The sequence below is a fragment of the Vigna radiata genome, unplaced genomic scaffold (genome assembly GCF_000741045.1).
Source record: "Vigna radiata var. radiata cultivar VC1973A unplaced genomic scaffold, Vradiata_ver6 scaffold_223, whole genome shotgun sequence".
Taxonomy (NCBI): domain Eukaryota; kingdom Viridiplantae; phylum Streptophyta; class Magnoliopsida; order Fabales; family Fabaceae; genus Vigna; species Vigna radiata.
In genome coordinates, this window is record NW_014543246.1 from 188044 (window position 1) to 204996 (window position 16953).

General features: G+C 33.6%; 2 protein-coding genes across 14 annotated transcripts in view; both read right to left on the bottom strand.

Moving 5' to 3' along the window:
• Positions 1 to 9144, bottom strand: part of LOC106753322 (probable apyrase 7) — a 16621-nt gene extending 7477 nt beyond the window's left edge. For 4 of the 13 annotated variants that reach the window (XM_022777454.1, XM_022777455.1, XM_022777456.1 and 1 more), the window contains exons 1-7: positions 5878 to 7337; positions 4982 to 5373; positions 1606 to 1827; positions 1427 to 1471; positions 1184 to 1302; positions 979 to 1086; positions 794 to 870 (exon numbers count right to left, since the gene is read on the bottom strand). In XM_022777454.1, the coding sequence (XP_022633175.1) occupies positions 1609 to 1827; positions 4982 to 5373; positions 5878 to 7009 (1743 nt within the window). In that variant the 5' untranslated portion in view covers positions 7010 to 7337 and the 3' untranslated portion in view covers positions 794 to 870; positions 979 to 1086; positions 1184 to 1302; positions 1427 to 1471; positions 1606 to 1608. Of the gene's footprint in view, positions 1 to 585; positions 871 to 970; positions 1087 to 1183; positions 1303 to 1426; positions 1472 to 1516; positions 1828 to 4981; positions 5374 to 5877; positions 7338 to 8018; positions 8105 to 8126 lie in introns of those variants that run through there. The other 9 variants (XM_022777461.1, XM_022777462.1, XM_022777458.1 and 6 more) reach the window with 8 other exon arrangements.
• Positions 9145 to 10552: 1408 nt separating this feature from the next.
• On the bottom strand, positions 10553 to 12783 carry LOC106753303 (plant UBX domain-containing protein 10). The gene is made up of 4 exons (XM_014635099.2): positions 11959 to 12783; positions 11383 to 11556; positions 11091 to 11273; positions 10553 to 11020 (listed from the first exon to the last, which is right to left on the bottom strand). The coding sequence occupies exons 1-4, from the start codon at positions 12505 to 12507 to the stop codon at positions 10778 to 10780; spliced, it is 1149 nt and encodes a 382-aa protein (XP_014490585.1). The 5' UTR covers positions 12508 to 12783; the 3' UTR covers positions 10553 to 10777.
• Between the last annotated feature and the right edge of the window lie 4170 nt (positions 12784 to 16953).

Consider the following 16953-nt stretch of genomic DNA (forward strand, 5'->3'; position numbering starts at 1 on the left):
ATATGAAATCCTATTTATTATTTTCTAATTAATAATTATGTAAAAATATTTATTAAAGTAAAAGAAAGATGCTTACATGTATGCTTACATGTATTTTTCAAGTTATAACACTTATCATAAATGTTCCTTTTCTCTGCAAAAATGCAATTTATTGTTAGATATTTAATTTTTTTTGTAAAACAGAAAGCCCATGGGCTGGCCCTGACCCACAGGGCTTTGGGGCTTTTTAGCCCTAGAAACTTTTTTAGTAAGGGGCATTTTTGACCCTGTGGACTTTTTTGGCCCCAACCCATATAGGGCCTCTTTGACAGCTCTATTCACCATTAACTAACTAACCCTCACCTTCTAATTAAGCCACCCTCTAAATAACTAACCATCAATATTAATTAACTAACTATCACCCTTTAATTAAACTACCCTCTAACTAACTAACCGTTCACTCTAACTAACCTTTAACTAACTCTCGCTCTAACTAACTCACACTCCTCTCCCTCCCCGCCCTCACCGCCCTCACGCTCTAACTAACTCACACTCCTCTCCCTCCCCGCCCTCACCCCAACGTTAAAATCACTGTATAACGGTTACATATATTTAACCTGGTCAAGAGACATTTATTACAATTTCAAGAATAATTTCAAGTGCCATGAATTTTAGACAATACAAACTCCTCAAAGTGCAGCAGATTACAACACAACTTAATGAAGGAAATGACAACAAAAGCTTAATTACATAATAAACATAATTTCTTAAAGGTGCAATATAAAATATAAACAACGTACATAATATAACCAACCTGAAATCCTTCAAGACAAATACAATATTTTTTTGTTTGGGGTTTCTTGTTGACATTGTCCACCACACCAATGACATCTAAAAAGTAGAAAATTAGAAACTACATCAGCAAATAATTATAAACAAATATATCTATCAAGGAAGAACATATATACTTTTGAAGAAATCAACAATATACTTTTTTACCAATCAAACAAATCAACAGAATACTTTCCATCAATGATATCCTTTATTTGAGCCTCTTGTCCTCCCAAACCCGTATCTTCCTTCTCAATCATTGCAGGTATTATCACCCTGACCATCATAACATTTATCATGTTATGTATATATATAATCAAGATTTGATATACATTAAGCAAAATTTAAGTCATGCATTGATACTTTAGATTACCTTTTGATATGTAAGAATCATATCCATATGTAGTTTGGAATCCCATGATTCAACAAACCATAAATCAACGTTTCTCTTGTTCCATCAATATCTTTGATTATATCAAATTTCTTTGCCGTCTAATACATGATGGAAATAGTTGAAGAATCAGTTTAATGAGATAAAAATACAAACTTGAAGCAAAACCACATAGATACACACACGAAATAAAAAACTTAATTTGGGTTGTATAAAATACGTAACTTGATAAACTCAATGTTCACCAAATCTTCAACCCTTGATAACACTCTGTATAAACAAAATCAGAGTTCGATTAAACAAAATACATGTAAATAGAAGGAATAAGTCGAAAGAGACGAAGAAAGCCAAAAGTTGAGAGATGAGGTCCAAAAAGGAGAAGATGAACATAGAATATGACTAACCTTTCACACGTCCAAAGATGCAGATAACACGAGAAAGGATAACATAAATGAAGGCTGATATTTGTTTACAGAAAAGGTAACAAGAAGCGGGAGAAGGGGAGTGTAAGGGCTGAAGGGCCCATTTCCCTCACTCCTTCCAGAAGCCCAAACACAGCTGTTACTCCAGCTCTTGTTAGAGGAGAGAGCCAAAAGAATCACAAAACAACCACGTCGCCACGTTGCCTAAAAGATTATGTGATCACGTGTCCAGCAACCAGTAAAAAGGGGAATTCGGTTAACAAGAAATGATTGGAAATATTATTGTATTTTTTTCTTTTATTACTATCTGCACATGATTATAATACAATACAATACTTTAATAGAGGGGAACAAGAAGAATATATGAGTAAAATTTCTTCTCCGAAATTTTTCTCTTCTCCTCTCTGAATATTCTCTCTTCTCTGCCATCGTTTTTTTCCCTGCCCTGCAGCTTCCTTACAGGGAGAAGGTCTGTTATTATATACAAGGAGAATGTCTGATATTATATAGAAGAAGGTCCAAACCTTTCAGACTCACCTATGTGAAGTGGGAAACGTGAAAAGACATTACTGCCACTGATTAGTATGATAGTACTGTGAAGAAGGTGAGGCTAAACTGGTAATTCAAATGGGTCAGTTGAAATAACAAAAAACCGTTATTTTGGACAGCTGTCAGTTGATTAGGATGGTTTAATAATGGGGAATTTTCTTAGCTTTCTACCAATGACCATCTTTTGTGTAGAAATAATACTGTTATCACCTATAAAAATCCATAAAAATAATAATAATAATAATAAATATATATAAAGAATTAGAGTGGCTGTGTCTGCAATCCGTCACTATTTTAGACCACAAATATTATATATTATTCTTTTAGTCCATCATTCATATAAGGCTATAACCAGGTCTGGTTAAAGCTTCACCATGGAAAAAAGGAGGCATATTTTTAAACACTCATCCTCCATTTTCTCTCCTATGAAACAAGTTCAAAGTACATCAAAAGCATTCAAAACAATCTAATTAATGTTCTTGGGAGAAAAACTGATTCGATTTCAACTTTGCATTGTTTTGATATTGAAGTTTGTCGATCAATTGAGTCCTATGCTATTATTATTCCTGTCTGCCTGAATGCACAGAGCGGAACCAGTAAACTCCTCCTTTATAGTCCATACTCCACGTTATCCCGTGGCTAGCTTTCTTGATAACCAGGGACTTTTTTGCCGAGAAGCGTGCCAAGGTGGAAAATGTGAGAGAAAGGGTGGAGGAAAACAGGCCGAAACATGAAAAGTCATGTTATTGTAGCATGGAAATGACGCTGGAACTGAGTATCCTGCAAATGTGATCCTGCATGTTCTTCGAGGGATGGTGGGGTCATGCTGGTTTTAAAGTCAATATACAACAAAGCCATATTTTCTGAAGAGGAGAATGTTTTAAGAGAAAATTACCGTACCAAAATTGACCTGATACAATATCGATATTCATTCTCGCCCATAAAGGAATTAGACCATAATTTATGATAACATGTTTAGCGTTAAGAAGATTTATAAAGTGAGATTAATTTCTTGTGATAAACAGAATCGAACCAGTAGGTCGATCAAGTTGAGGGTCATTTCTCAAGGAGGTGATCTAGTTTTGCAGGTCCCAACCTCAATTATGTTTGGACAATATGCGACACGAATGACAAGATTTCTCCAGGATCATGTTTTCCTGAATGTTTGCAAAGAGCGACTTGAGACTCTGGTTTTTTTACAAGTTAACTCACTTCAATTATGTCTCTCGTATATTGTCCTAGTTTGTGAAAGCTTATTCTTAGATAAATTAAATGTTAATGATAGGTTTCGAGGAAGAAAAAAATAAAAGGTCCAAACTTCAAGTAGCCATAGGAACGCTAAATTTGCCCTTGATGAGTATAATATGTTGCCTCGTAAGATCAGGTTTCAGGGGTTAATTCAATGCTCCATGAGGCACAACACTCCTTCCCGCAGATATATAAATGAGTGTGGCCAAGGGAACTTCACTAACTAGGAAAATTGGAATCAAATGCAGCAAAGAATCAAGTAGATATGATTATAAAATAAAAGTACTAAATCAAACAAGAAGCACTACAATAAAAGAGACATCAATAGCATGCTCTTTTCAACACACACATGTTCATAAGAGTGTGACCTACCAAATAAAGCGAGGGACCTAAATCATTTAATGATGACATGCCTGTGAATTTTGCTAAATAAAAGAAAGTGTTTAGAAAAGACTCGTAGTAGCATTCCTTCACAAAATATCATGTATTTATAGCTAAATGTCTTCAACTACAGTCAACATATTACAAAGTGTTAAGTTTCTTCATTTTTCTCTCTTCCATATAACATTGCTTTAAGGTTAACTCTAACTAGTCAGTTCATGTAGGGATGGGGTTTGTCTTTGGTAACATATGATGGTAGTGAACAAGAACATGTACACACCTCATAATTCTTGGGTGCGTTTATTCCCTGTACTCATAGCAGATCATATGTTATCAATGCTACTTTTTTATTTAAAATTTCTCTTTGCTTATGGAAAAAACTTTAACTGGTCAGTCTAGAGGCCAAAGGAGTTAGCAGCCTGTGAAAGCTATCTTTCACTATCTCAGTCCCTGGATCCACCAGGTGACCCATAAAAATCAAGAAAAAAAAAAAAAAAAAGAGGAATGGGCAAAAGAAATATCAATTAAAGGAATTTAGAATGTTTATAGCAAGTATATTTATACTACAATTATATTATACTTATTTCTTCTATTTTGATGTTCAGAAACAATAATTTATACAGGCAAGGTAAGTCACTAATATCAAATGTTAAGATTGTACAAGCACCAAATCATAGACAAATATTCATATTGAGAACACATTTTTGACTTCTCAAGCCATATTCTTAATTTCAGAATTCCTCAAATATGATTTGGATGGCTTTTAGGTTTCATAAAATACTTTCAGGTTACATGAACTGAAAATGAAACTGCCAATACATGACAATCCCTAAACTATTTTTCATTAATATTGTGCAATTGGTACCAAAACATTGGGGACAAAGTTGGTTTCCTCCTATTAAAGTGTCAGGTTTAAAATTGAGTGAGTCAAAGTAAATAAACATTGATTTCTAAAACTTCCAATGTCATGTCATTCTTCAAAAATGAATTATGCAAAGACTGACACAAAAATGCCGAAATATTATTAGTTAGATCGACGTCTTACAAGAGTATAAGATGGCAAAGATGAGCCAGGAGCAGAATCCCTTCTACTTGGCATTGGTAGCTTAATTTGACTACAATAAACAATCAATGAAAGTAATACGAGTACAGCAAATAGAACAGTGGGAGAAGACGTGACCTTGACATTCTTTAAAGTTGAAATAATAACATGGGCTTCGTAGCTTGTACTGTTTAACCACAAAAAATTCCCTTCAATTAATGCAGCTCCTAAAGTCCACGAAATGTCACCTGGGCCAAATACCATTTCAACATCCCCAAGACAGAGACCATAATCAATCAATGATGCCATATAAGCCACCTGGAAACAAAATAGTCCAGCATAATCTGGATTATCAGAAACACTGCTCAAACCAGACCATAAATTTGAACATATTTGTTTGCCTGATTCCCAAACCATTGTTAAGTTGGTTCTTGGGCTCAAATTTAGCTTATTGTAGACAAAAAAGAAACCAGACAATGCATGAAACTTGGCTGGTTGTGCAACAGCTGTTAAATTAAGTATATCAGTGCCTGCAAGGTAAGTAATGAAACACAGTAAGTTCCTGGCAGCACATAATAGAAACAAAACTTTTAACCACCCTTTCTTCCATGTTATCAGGGAGCTAGGGTTGTGCAATGTCAACACTTACATAGAGAAAAGGTGGACTGTATGACAACCTTAGTCATCAAAAGTGATATACTTTCACACAATCAACAATTGAATTTTTTGGTATCATCATTGAGGGGATACGATAATGTATCTTTATTGTTTGATCTACTTTTCATTTTTACGATTTTACAAAGTAGCGTATTGGAGAGGGTGAGAGGTTGAGAAAATGAAAGTAACTACATATAGCCACCGGTTACAAACCAAACCAACCGCTAAAAATTACCATGCTGAAATTATTATAATTCTTAATTAACATGTATATTCAACAGACTTCAAGAAGACCACGAGAAAATTTCATAAAAATTGTAAGGCGTGAATTAATAAAATAAGAAAACTACAACGCAAACAAATGATTATACCCTTACCAGTACCAGAAAATAAACTAGCTTGGCAATTTTTGCTAACTGTCAGATGTGACACTTTGGAACTCGAGTTCATGGCGGCACCAATAGCTAGTTCTCTGCATTGCTCCCAATTAGGTTCTCCAGTAAGACGTAAAGAATAAAGCTCACTTTCATGGTCTTGACTGTGTTTTTTCTCATAAATGGAAGCCAATGCAGAGCAAGAATGGCATGTATAGTTTTGTACATAAGTTGATAACAGACAAGGATGTCTGAGGTCAGAGATACTGGCAGTTCTTTCCTCACTTTGATTGTTTCTGAGCCTAAGAACTGTCCTATCAAACGCTTCATTTAGGCCAAACGCAGGCAATGAATATGCCATAATCCGATGCTCCGTTGATCCGAGCCTTGATTTCATCACATGCACATCATCAACAGCAAGATCTATCTCTGCCACAATCTGCAACGACGAGCCCCCAATATCAACAAGTCCCAAAGTGGGAGACTTGGGATAGTTATCATCAAAGGTGCCCATTTTGTAGTTCAAAGCCACCCAGCCATAATAAGCTTCCTCCTTCCCACTCAAAACCCTTATCCAGCTCTTGCTCATCATAAAGCTATGGCCTTTCACAACAGCTTCAATATCTCCCAATACCCTATCAGCGTCCTCCAAGGCGAGCCCCCTCAACCCAGCAGTAGCCAAGACAAAAGCAGGAGTACTGCCGCGCATTTCTCGCGGCACCACTTGCTCCGCCCACACAATCAAAGGCTCCAAAGCCTGTCTCACTCCTAAAGAATCATTAACAAAGTTGTGTAACCCGGGTTCAGTTTGCATACAGTGATATTGACAAGAACCTTTCCAAAGTGAACTCTTCTTGGTTGTATTATCAGGATAGGAGTGCAGCAACACTGGCAAGTTCCCTTTGCTTGCTCCTTTCACGCCTACCATCCACTCATACACATTCACCCGTGTCCCAGTGCTTCCACAATCCACAACCACGGTGTAATACGACGACGCATTGAGTTTTCCGGTTTCTGACTCGAGATAAAAACCCAGAAACAATAGCAGCATCACCAAAATTACTAAACCGGATTTTATAAGCGATTTGTGTTTGGCGATTCGTTTGTATTTGGAAGGGGATTTGGGGACTTCCATTAGAAAAATGATGCAATAGTCATATGAAAACCCCTTTTAATCGAGTTCCAAAATCGGGTTGAGGAAAACGCGTATTTGGTTGAGACGAGATCTACTTCACTAGTTGTAGCTACTACTGAGTGCATAATAGAAGATGAATTTACCAGAGCTGTGGCTGTAGAGTTGCTGTAGTTTGATCCGAAATTATCTGATGGAATTTGGAAAACTCAAACTGCTACGGAAGTGGCTATGATCACGATACTCCGCAACTTTCAAATCTTTTTTTCTTTTGAGATTGCTTCGTGACTCGATCCTGGGAAGGTTTTGGTTTTTTGACAATATTTTGTTACTGTTAAAATAACGAAATTCTAAACCATAAATCACATTTTGAACAAGATCTCATGTTACCTATTTATAATTTTATAGTCTACGAAATATCTAATAATTTTTAAACATACAAACACAATAAAATTTACCCCCCTTTTTTTCTCTTTTTGGAGAAAATTACTGTTTCGTTATTTTCAATGAAAAAATGTATTTCTCATGACAGAGAATTTTTTTTAAAAATAATTTATATTATCATACCCTTATGATGTATTTTTGTAATTATTTATTAATGACATAACATATACATAGATTTACTATTTCAAAATAATTGTCATATGGCTATTATTCCGATACACAATAAGAAACTATTAACATGTACAATCGATTATTAAAAAAATAAAAATGTATCTTTAACATTTTTTTAACGATTTTTAACATTTGTTTATGTGATAGTTTATAATTAGTCTATTTTAATTATATACACCAATAAAATAATAATATATAATTTATTGTTAAAAAATTATTAAAAAAAATGGTTAGAATATCATGGTCATAAAAAAATTTATTAGAATATTACTATTGACATTTTTTTTTGTTAGTGTTCATTATATATTCAAAGATTAAATATGTCTTTTACTTAAAACTTGGATTGGATGGTTTTTAAAACTCTTATTACTAGTGTTTAAAATTGGACAGCACTAACTTTTGTTCTGCAAAAGGCGACGCCATGTCTTATGTCATGTCAGCTGTGTCACGTTGATTATTTCATTTTTCAAGTGAAACTTCAATCACCCTTTGCAACGGCAGTCACCTTTTGATCTTCAGAAGGCTTCAGGAGGCCTTGGGAGAAGAAGCATGAAACAGCTTGCTAGAGAGATCAATCGAGAAGAAAGATTGGGAGAAGATTTCTGGAGCTCCTCGTCTCCGACATCAATACATTCATCTTGTTGTAGTAATCACCGGTGACACCAAGAAATAACCCAAGCACCTGAAACGTAGAAAGATTCAAAAACAGAAACCCAATGGTTCAAGAACACAATCACGCCCTTTAGTAGTAACACCACCTTCTTCTTCATTACACCATTGTTATTTTTCACTCAAAGATCACCCTAGATCGCAACCCCCCCTCCCCCCCCCCAAATTGATCACAGCTCTGTTCATTCTCAATCATCAAATTCTCTGCATCAAATGAAATCAATAGCTAAATGAAGATTCAATACATTTGTCTCATGTGCTTAAATCATAAAAGTGTACAAGAGAGATTATCTTAGCCCATTTTCCCCCATCAATCATTTTTCCTTATCCCGATTCCTCCATCCCGTTGTGAGCACGAAATTGCAAAACCTGGCTTTTGTTTCTGTACGCGTCGCCGGCCTCTGTGAGGAGAAGCCTCGGGCTGCGGCGGAGAGATTTAAGGCGGCATTGGCTGCGGCAAAAAGGGCTTAGTCGTACACAGGAAAGGCGAGCAGCGGTTGCACGGACGTGATTGCTTTTGAGCAGAAGGAGGAGGGAGGACGTCAACGGTGACCGACAGTGACAGGCGGTGACCGTGGCCGCGACTGGTGATGTCCTGGTTTGCGACGCGCAGCGATCGACATCGTTGTAGTGACGAGGACACAACGTGAAGGAGCGCGATACTTTCTCTCTCGCGCGAAGAAGATGGGAGAGGTGAGAACCTGGCGTCGTGGTCGGCGGCGACTACGGCGGTGATGCCGACACCTTCCTGGCCACGGTGCTGCTGGAGGGCGTGGAGAGCGAGGGAGCAGAGACGGGAGGCTTCTGGGTGGGTCGTAGATGATAAGTTAGGTTCAACTTGAAAAATGAAATAATCAAAAGTGACATGACAGGCATAAGACGCGGTTGACATATCTAACAAAAGTTAACGTGTCAAATTTTAAAGATTAATAGTAAAAAATTTAAAATTAAGAAAACTAAAAATCATGAAAATTTTAAGTAAGGATTAAAATCAAAATAGCGTGATATTTAAAGGAAAAACATATTTAATCTTATACTCAATTATCCTTTTCCTTTTTCTTAATACAGTTCAATCATTCAAATACAACTCAGGTCATTTATATATTTTTCTTTTCATTTTCATTACATTCAACCTTAATCCTTTTTACATTTATCTACACTTTTCATTTTCCATCTTTATGCATCTTAACCCTTTGTGCAAATTATATATTTATTCATCTTATTAGTTTTCTTTAACGAATTTAGTTAGTAATTGGTTTACAAATGATGAATTTCACGTTTGGATGTGATCATGATTTTATATTTAAGTTTATGTGAAATCAAATGCATACATTTTCTTTAAAATTGCTTTATTAGATTATTAATTGTTTATTAAAAACTCATACTTCTATATATGACTTTAAGATTAATTATATATATATATATATATATATATATATATATATATATATATATGTTTACTTTTTAAATAAAATTTTATTGTCATCCTTATTTTTATATTTGTTCCTATTTTTGTTTTCAAGATTATAAATTTTTGTCTCATCTTTATTATATAGAAAATTTGATATCATCGGGGATTTAATTTATACAATTGAATATTTAAAAATTGAAATTTAAATAATCTCGTGTAAAAAAATAAACATTAAATAAAAATAATTAAATATATATTTCAACAACTGTTTGATTTAATGAAAATATTTTTTTTCTAATATACAATACATCGTTTAAATCAAACCAAATAAAAAAAAACAATTAAATTTGTGGTGGAAGAAATAATATATTTGACATAATCTCTGTGAATACTGAACAAATTAAACAACTAAAAAAATGAAAAAATTGTGTAACAAAAAATAATATGGGTCTTTCAAATTAAACAAAATTAAGAACAAGAGAACAGAATAAAGATAAGTTTATTTAAGTTACTTTTATAAATGTTTTAATAATTTAAAACGGACACAAATATTAGGTGTGAGACAAGTATAGCAACGAATATGAGATGTCAGACACATATGAGTATGAAGAGTCGGGATGAATTTATTTTATGTGTTCCTGCTTAGTGGTCAGGTCAAATAAGATGTTAGGTTTACTGATCACAAATTAATATAAGATAATAATTTAATAATTACTTTGTTGTTTTCTTTGGATAACATGTTTGTTACTAGCCTTAGGATAACAATGATGATAAATGTACACAATAAACACAAAAAACAAAATAAAAATATTATTACTATTACAATAAACATAAAATAAGTTCATGAAAAAAATGCATGTTTTTTTCTTATCCGAGCAGTATAATTTATGGTAAAAACAAACCAAAATGTAGACTCATCAAAATTATGCGTTTGGTGTGAACAGAAACAAGTTAAAATGGTCTCGAAATGATCATCTAAACGAAGTCCAGAATTTGTGTTGGAGATCGTCTCATTTTGATTAATTGAAATTGAAATTTATGGTGGTAAATAGCATACATGTAGATTTTAAATGGGGTTATGGGACTCTAGCGCCTAAAGGCTCCACGAACACGCTAGCCTTAGGATACATGGCAGCCTCTTTGAGAGTCATTCTCATTTGGTCAACACCATAAGCTCTTCTTGGGAAGTTTGATATCAATCTGTAGTTTCCAATCCCTGGCAATCCTAAGGAATCAATGTATGAGAAAATGGATTGGATTTTGTCTGTGCAAAGGAAACTATGCTCTCTTCTTTCCCCGTTTGGAAACCTTATCAGAATCTGCAACACAAAGTCAAGTTCAACTTTCACATGATTCGAACTTTGTCTTGTTGTACTCAAGTATACGTACCTGCGTGGGTTGAGACTCCATTCCTTTACTTGCAACTCCCTTAGTGGACTCATTCACTCTGCTGTTCTGTTTAGTCACATTCATAGAATTGTTCATCAGTTTCCCATAATTTTTGGTGCTGTGAGCTTCTACTTGCTTCTGAACTCCCTCTTTTGAAGGTAAATTATTGAGCTTGTCTTTTTCCTATACTTAGCAGAGTGTTAGTTAATCATTGTTTTTAGGAAAGAAATAACACTTAAAATGAAAGAGTGTATTTAGATTAAGCTAAAATGTGAACTGTGGAGATACACACCTTGTCAATTTGCAAAGCTGCAAGATATGCAGCATCCTGTTCTTCTCTAAGCCTACGGTCTGCTCGAATCTTTTCTTCCTGCTTAGCTTTAGCACTTCCGAAAGCCACCCCTTGTTCTTCCAATGTTCTTTGTAGAATCGCCACTAGCTCAGCCGGTGAAAGGGGTCCTTCTAGCTGAAAACCAGAAGAAAAATGTGTATAATACAGACTATAGTCAAATATTTTGAGTTTGTAACTAGTGATGCAGTCATGGATCAACATAATTTCATCACAATCAATGCAACAATATAAAATACACAAGTACTTGATCAACCAAAGTAAGATAGAATCTCCCATCCGACAAGTCATAATTTGAATCTTCTTGAGTCTCCTAGGTTTGTAAATGTCATTTCTCTCTAGATGTTTTATTAGCTAGGTAGCATTCCTACCTTGGGTTTGGATTTAGGATACCACCTTCTCACCCTATATTTTTATACCAGAAAAGAAAATACAACATAAACAATAACTCACTTAGCCAAATTCTTTAAAGGCATAAAGCATAATCCATACAAATATGGGTCACGAAATTTAACCAACCTGTTGCAGAACTGCTATGCTCTCGCCTGGAGTAGGGGCTATGACAGCACAACAGGGAAAAGTGTCAGGGCTAAGCGTTGCAACCATTTGCAAGCCCTCCCCTCTATATGCAAGTCCTCCCCAGCAAACAAAATTCACATCGAGAAACTGAATCACTGGCTCCGAACACAGTGTTTCCTTGCAGAAAACGTTTGCAAAAGGGTGGTCAGGTGAGTGAAGGAACATGAACAAGAACTTGTGATCTTGTTCTGCTAATTTCATGGCTTCCCCGAGACGGCAAGCATAAAAGAAAGGATGTTTGGTGCCATATTGCTGCTCAAAACTCTCTAGAAAACTCCATTCCTCTTGAACCACTACTTGATCAAGTGATTGTGGAACATGTTCTTGAGGCTGCACAGGAAAATTAGCATGTTGATTTCTTCTTCTTCCTCTTCCTCTTCCTATAAAGCCTATACCATCCTCCATTGCCCTTGAAATACCCTCCATTATGCTTCGAGGAAAGTTTGCCATTCTGCGGACAATCCTTCGATCCCTCCCTGTGGGTCGCATTTTTTTTTTTCAGTTTCCACTATAGTCCCTCCAAATTATTCATTCAGCAACTAGAAACTTGAATTTTGATCGGGTGTTCTAATGAAACATAACCATTTGGTGAATTTGTAGCCTCCAATAGAGATGTGCAACCATCGACATGGTATAGGGAATCAAGTTTACCATGCAATGTCTTTCTTTGATGTCATGTTCTGTAGAGAAGACTCAAGAGGAGTGTGGAAGAATTTTCAGATGCCTGCTCTACATTTATTTTATCTTTTTAGACAAAGTATAAAGAAGATTCTTTGCTTAAGGCCGAATACTTGAAAATTATTTAAGGTCCTTATTTATAATCCTGAATTATAGTGAATGCCATCAAACTTATTCTTTTCCTACGTTCCTTTTCATTATCCCAAGACCAAAAGTAAAGTAGTGAAATAGTAGAGGTATATGTCCAATGAAAACTGAACTTTATTCAGGTGGTGTTGAGTATCACTTCCACAAAATCTTTTATTCCTGCAATTCTGCATATCAGTTCCAAAGAACGATAAAGTAATAGGGTGAAACTGTGTTACGTATTTTGGAAGACAGACTGTGAAGAGATTCGGGGGAAGAAAGTCATATAAGAGAACATGCACATGCCAGCAAATTATGGCCTCTTTCTTTTGGGCCGTCCATAAGGAAAATAGCCCAGCCCATACAACCATGCGTAGGTCCAACAACAAAGCTGTAAAATTAATGCAGTTATGAGCAAAGCAAAGTAACCCCTACTACATAAAAATGTAGTGTTGCTAAAGCATCTTGAAACTGATACAAGTTGCTCTATTCTGTTTCATTTTTTTTTTATCTAAAACGAGATATTGAAGGCTTATAATGTCGAAATTGAAATTCAATTTGAACTATACCTGCTGAAAAACATATTTGAATGAACTTTTCTACAAAATTTTAAAAAACATGACATAATTTTTGAAAGTATTGATTAAAACTAAATTATATAAAATTCAATGAAAAGTATTCTTAGAAAAATTATTTTAGTTATAGAAAATAATACTTTAATTATTTTTCATATAAATGCTTGGGGAGAATTATTTCTAGACATGTTCTGAACGTTTAAGGCCATGTTACTCCTGCAATTGAAAGGTCAAATTTGGGACCAGATAGGCATGTCTTTCTTTTTCTTTAATTTTGAAATGTAAAAAAAAAAAAAAAAAAGTAAAAATTTTGGTACGTGAAATTGATATTTAAAATATTGTTTAGTTAGGTGAAATATATCAGAACTTGGCCCAATGCCCATTTCTCTTCTCCTTTTTTCCTTATTTTTAATCTTTTCTTTTCAAAAACAAAAGTTTAGCATGCGTCGCTCTCTAGCTTTTCCCTTTTATCAATTCTGATTCTGATATTCATCTCTTTCATGATTATTTCCGACCATGTAGATGGTAACAAATTAAGAAATACATTCATTTGATTGGTTATAAAATAAGAATAATGATATTTAGACAATATTTTTTTGACAATATTTGAACATTGATTACGTGTCAATCTGTGATTGGTCAAAAATTATTCACAATAATGTTTATGATTATTATTATTCATTGTGGAGTAATTTTTGACCAATCACAGGTTGACATGTGATCAATATTCAAATGTTGTCAAAAAAATATTGTCTAAATATCATTATCCATCAAAATAATGAGTTGATTAATTCACATCATTTCTCTTATTCTCATAATCTTTCTTAGTAAATTAAAATTTTTAGTTGTTCTTAGAGTTGTAAGTTGTTTGATCTTTCTTGGAGTTCAAGTCAATTTAAGTTAACGGGAAGGTAATGGTTTTTTAAAGTTACATCAAATAATATGATTAGATGAGTAACATTTAATTCTACTTTGAACTTTTTTTGTTGATGAAAGGGTTCTCTTGTAATAGAAGCATTTGGGATTGATAAATGAATGTTTGAATTATAGTTGTAGATGTGAAATTTAGTTTGAATGGTCTTATTTAGAATAATGTTTTTCAGTTTTTAGTACTTTATTCTAGTGTTAATTATGGTCTGAGTTATTAAAAATAGTTCTTGAATTAGTAAAAAATGGTTTTGGTGAACTTTGAGTACGCTTTTTGTTAGCTTACATATTTGGATATTACCATAATTTTGTTTCAATTTTATTGAAACAAGATATTTTTACTTTAAGTGAAAATTTGATAAATGTAAGTCTTTTCTTTAAGTTGGAACTTCTTATTCAAGTAAAAATCAAAGCGAGACCAATTATTATTATTATTATTATTATTATTATTATTATTATTATTATTATTATTATTATTATTTTCACTTAAGCAAAAGTTTTATTGAATTATTTTCACTTATTTATCACTTTAAGTTTTTTTACTCTCCAGTGACATAATAATAATAATAATAACATCATAAACGAAGCTTAAAATGTATTATAAGTGGTTGATTTTGGTATAATATTAAGTACATATATGTAAATAGTAAATATTGTTTAAGTAATAATGATCAGCATATATATATATATATATATATATATAGATTAAGTGATAGATTTTATTGAAATAGCAATTGATTTTGATATTGTTAAATTAAGATTGATTAAGTCATATACACGAGAATGTGTTGATATCAATGCAATTGAAAGTATTAAGTAAAAATCTTAACAAATATCTCACTTCACATATAATTTATATTACTTAAATTAAAATATCATGTAATGACAAATTAAGAAAGAAATTATTACGCACTTAAGATCCAATGTTGTATACGGATTAGTTGTGTTTAACTGAAGCTAATCTTGGATTCTTAGAATTTGATTATGATATAATTATTGAATTGAGTGCATGTCACTCTTTATTAAGACTATTTAATACCATTTTTATGAAACGAGTTTATCTATTGTTGTCTATCTATTGTACGTAATTTATTAATTTATGTTGCAGTGTTTTTCAAAACCCATAAGCTCTGTTAAAGAGATAACGGTAAATAAATAAATAAATAAATATATATATATATATATATATATATATATATATATATATATATATAAAAGCATGTTCTGGTATATCAAAAATAATAAATAAAGGGGATTAAAATTAAAAAAGACACGAGAGCTTCTCTTTTTTTATTATGTAAAATGTATGAGCATTAACAACTTTATCAAATTTATGCTCATTTCTTTTAAAACTCATTCTCTCTTTAAAACCTTAACCCGTACTTTTTTCTGTCTTCTCTCTAACCTCTTTACTGATTTAGCCATTGCATGCTCGGTTAGGTGGTATCCCAGCGACCGCCGCATAGGGAGTTTCAAAACCATCCGATTGGTTTTACGTACTTCAGCCGGTAAGTATTTCTCCTTTCTCCTTCGCTGTTTTGGAACTTAGGGATGCTATTCTATTAGATGCATGCTCCTAGAAATCATCTTCCTTCCAATTTATGTTAAGTTTCAGCTCTAAAGGGCTGTTTTCACCACCAATGTGGTGGTTGTAAGGCACTGTTTAGATTCTTCTCTGGGAATGGCACTAGAGAAGTTGTTCTGTGTGTTGTATTGTTGTTGCTAAGGTAAAGGGAGCTAGATATTTTTTCATTGTTTATATGAACCGTGCATGTGCTAAAATCTGTGATGTTCTGCTGTTTGATGAATAAGTTGTGTTTTAGAGTGAAATTGTATTGTATGCATCTGTATGAATAAATGAGAATTGTGCTGTGTTGTTATGGGTGGTGTGGATAAGTTCAATCTGTTGTAATTGATCAGGTTGAGAGTGATTTTGGAGTGTGAAATATGTTATAACCCTAGCTAGGTAGAAAACTTGGTGATTTGGTAGTGTTTTAGGTCATTTTAGAGGAAGTGAGGTAGTTAATTTGAGAGTCAGGGGTTCTAGGTATAATTGGGTTGTTAGGGCAGTCTCAACAAGATGATTATGACCTGTGTGAGTAACCAAATTGGTCAAAATAGGTACAAAGTGTTAGAATTGGGTTTGAGGTCCTCTAGTTATTGAGTTTGATGTTTTGGAGTAGAGTTTGAGTTGGTTTAGTACATCTAATTCCTATCCAAATGACCAATGCAATACTTTATTTTCATCTATAAACATGTTTCATATCAATATTAGTGTTACAGATTATAGATTGATCATTTGGATATGTCTCACATGCACCAAAACAAAAAAAATCAGGTTGCTGTCAAAAACTAAAAATTGATTATTCTAGTCAAAAAGTCATATTTTCTTCAAAGCTCTCATATTTTCGAGGTTCTGGGTATCATTTTTGGACGTTCTTTAGGTCGTTTTTTGGGGGTTTTTGACCCTTCCGGAGCCATTGGTGAGGGTCTCTAAGCCTTTTGAATTACTTAAGTATTGATACTTAAAGGTCTGATTTGTTTAGTGGTTCTTCTAGGAATGTTATTGTTTGGTAATGTATGTGGAATGATCATAATGTAAATTATGATTGAGGTGATGTTGTTAACT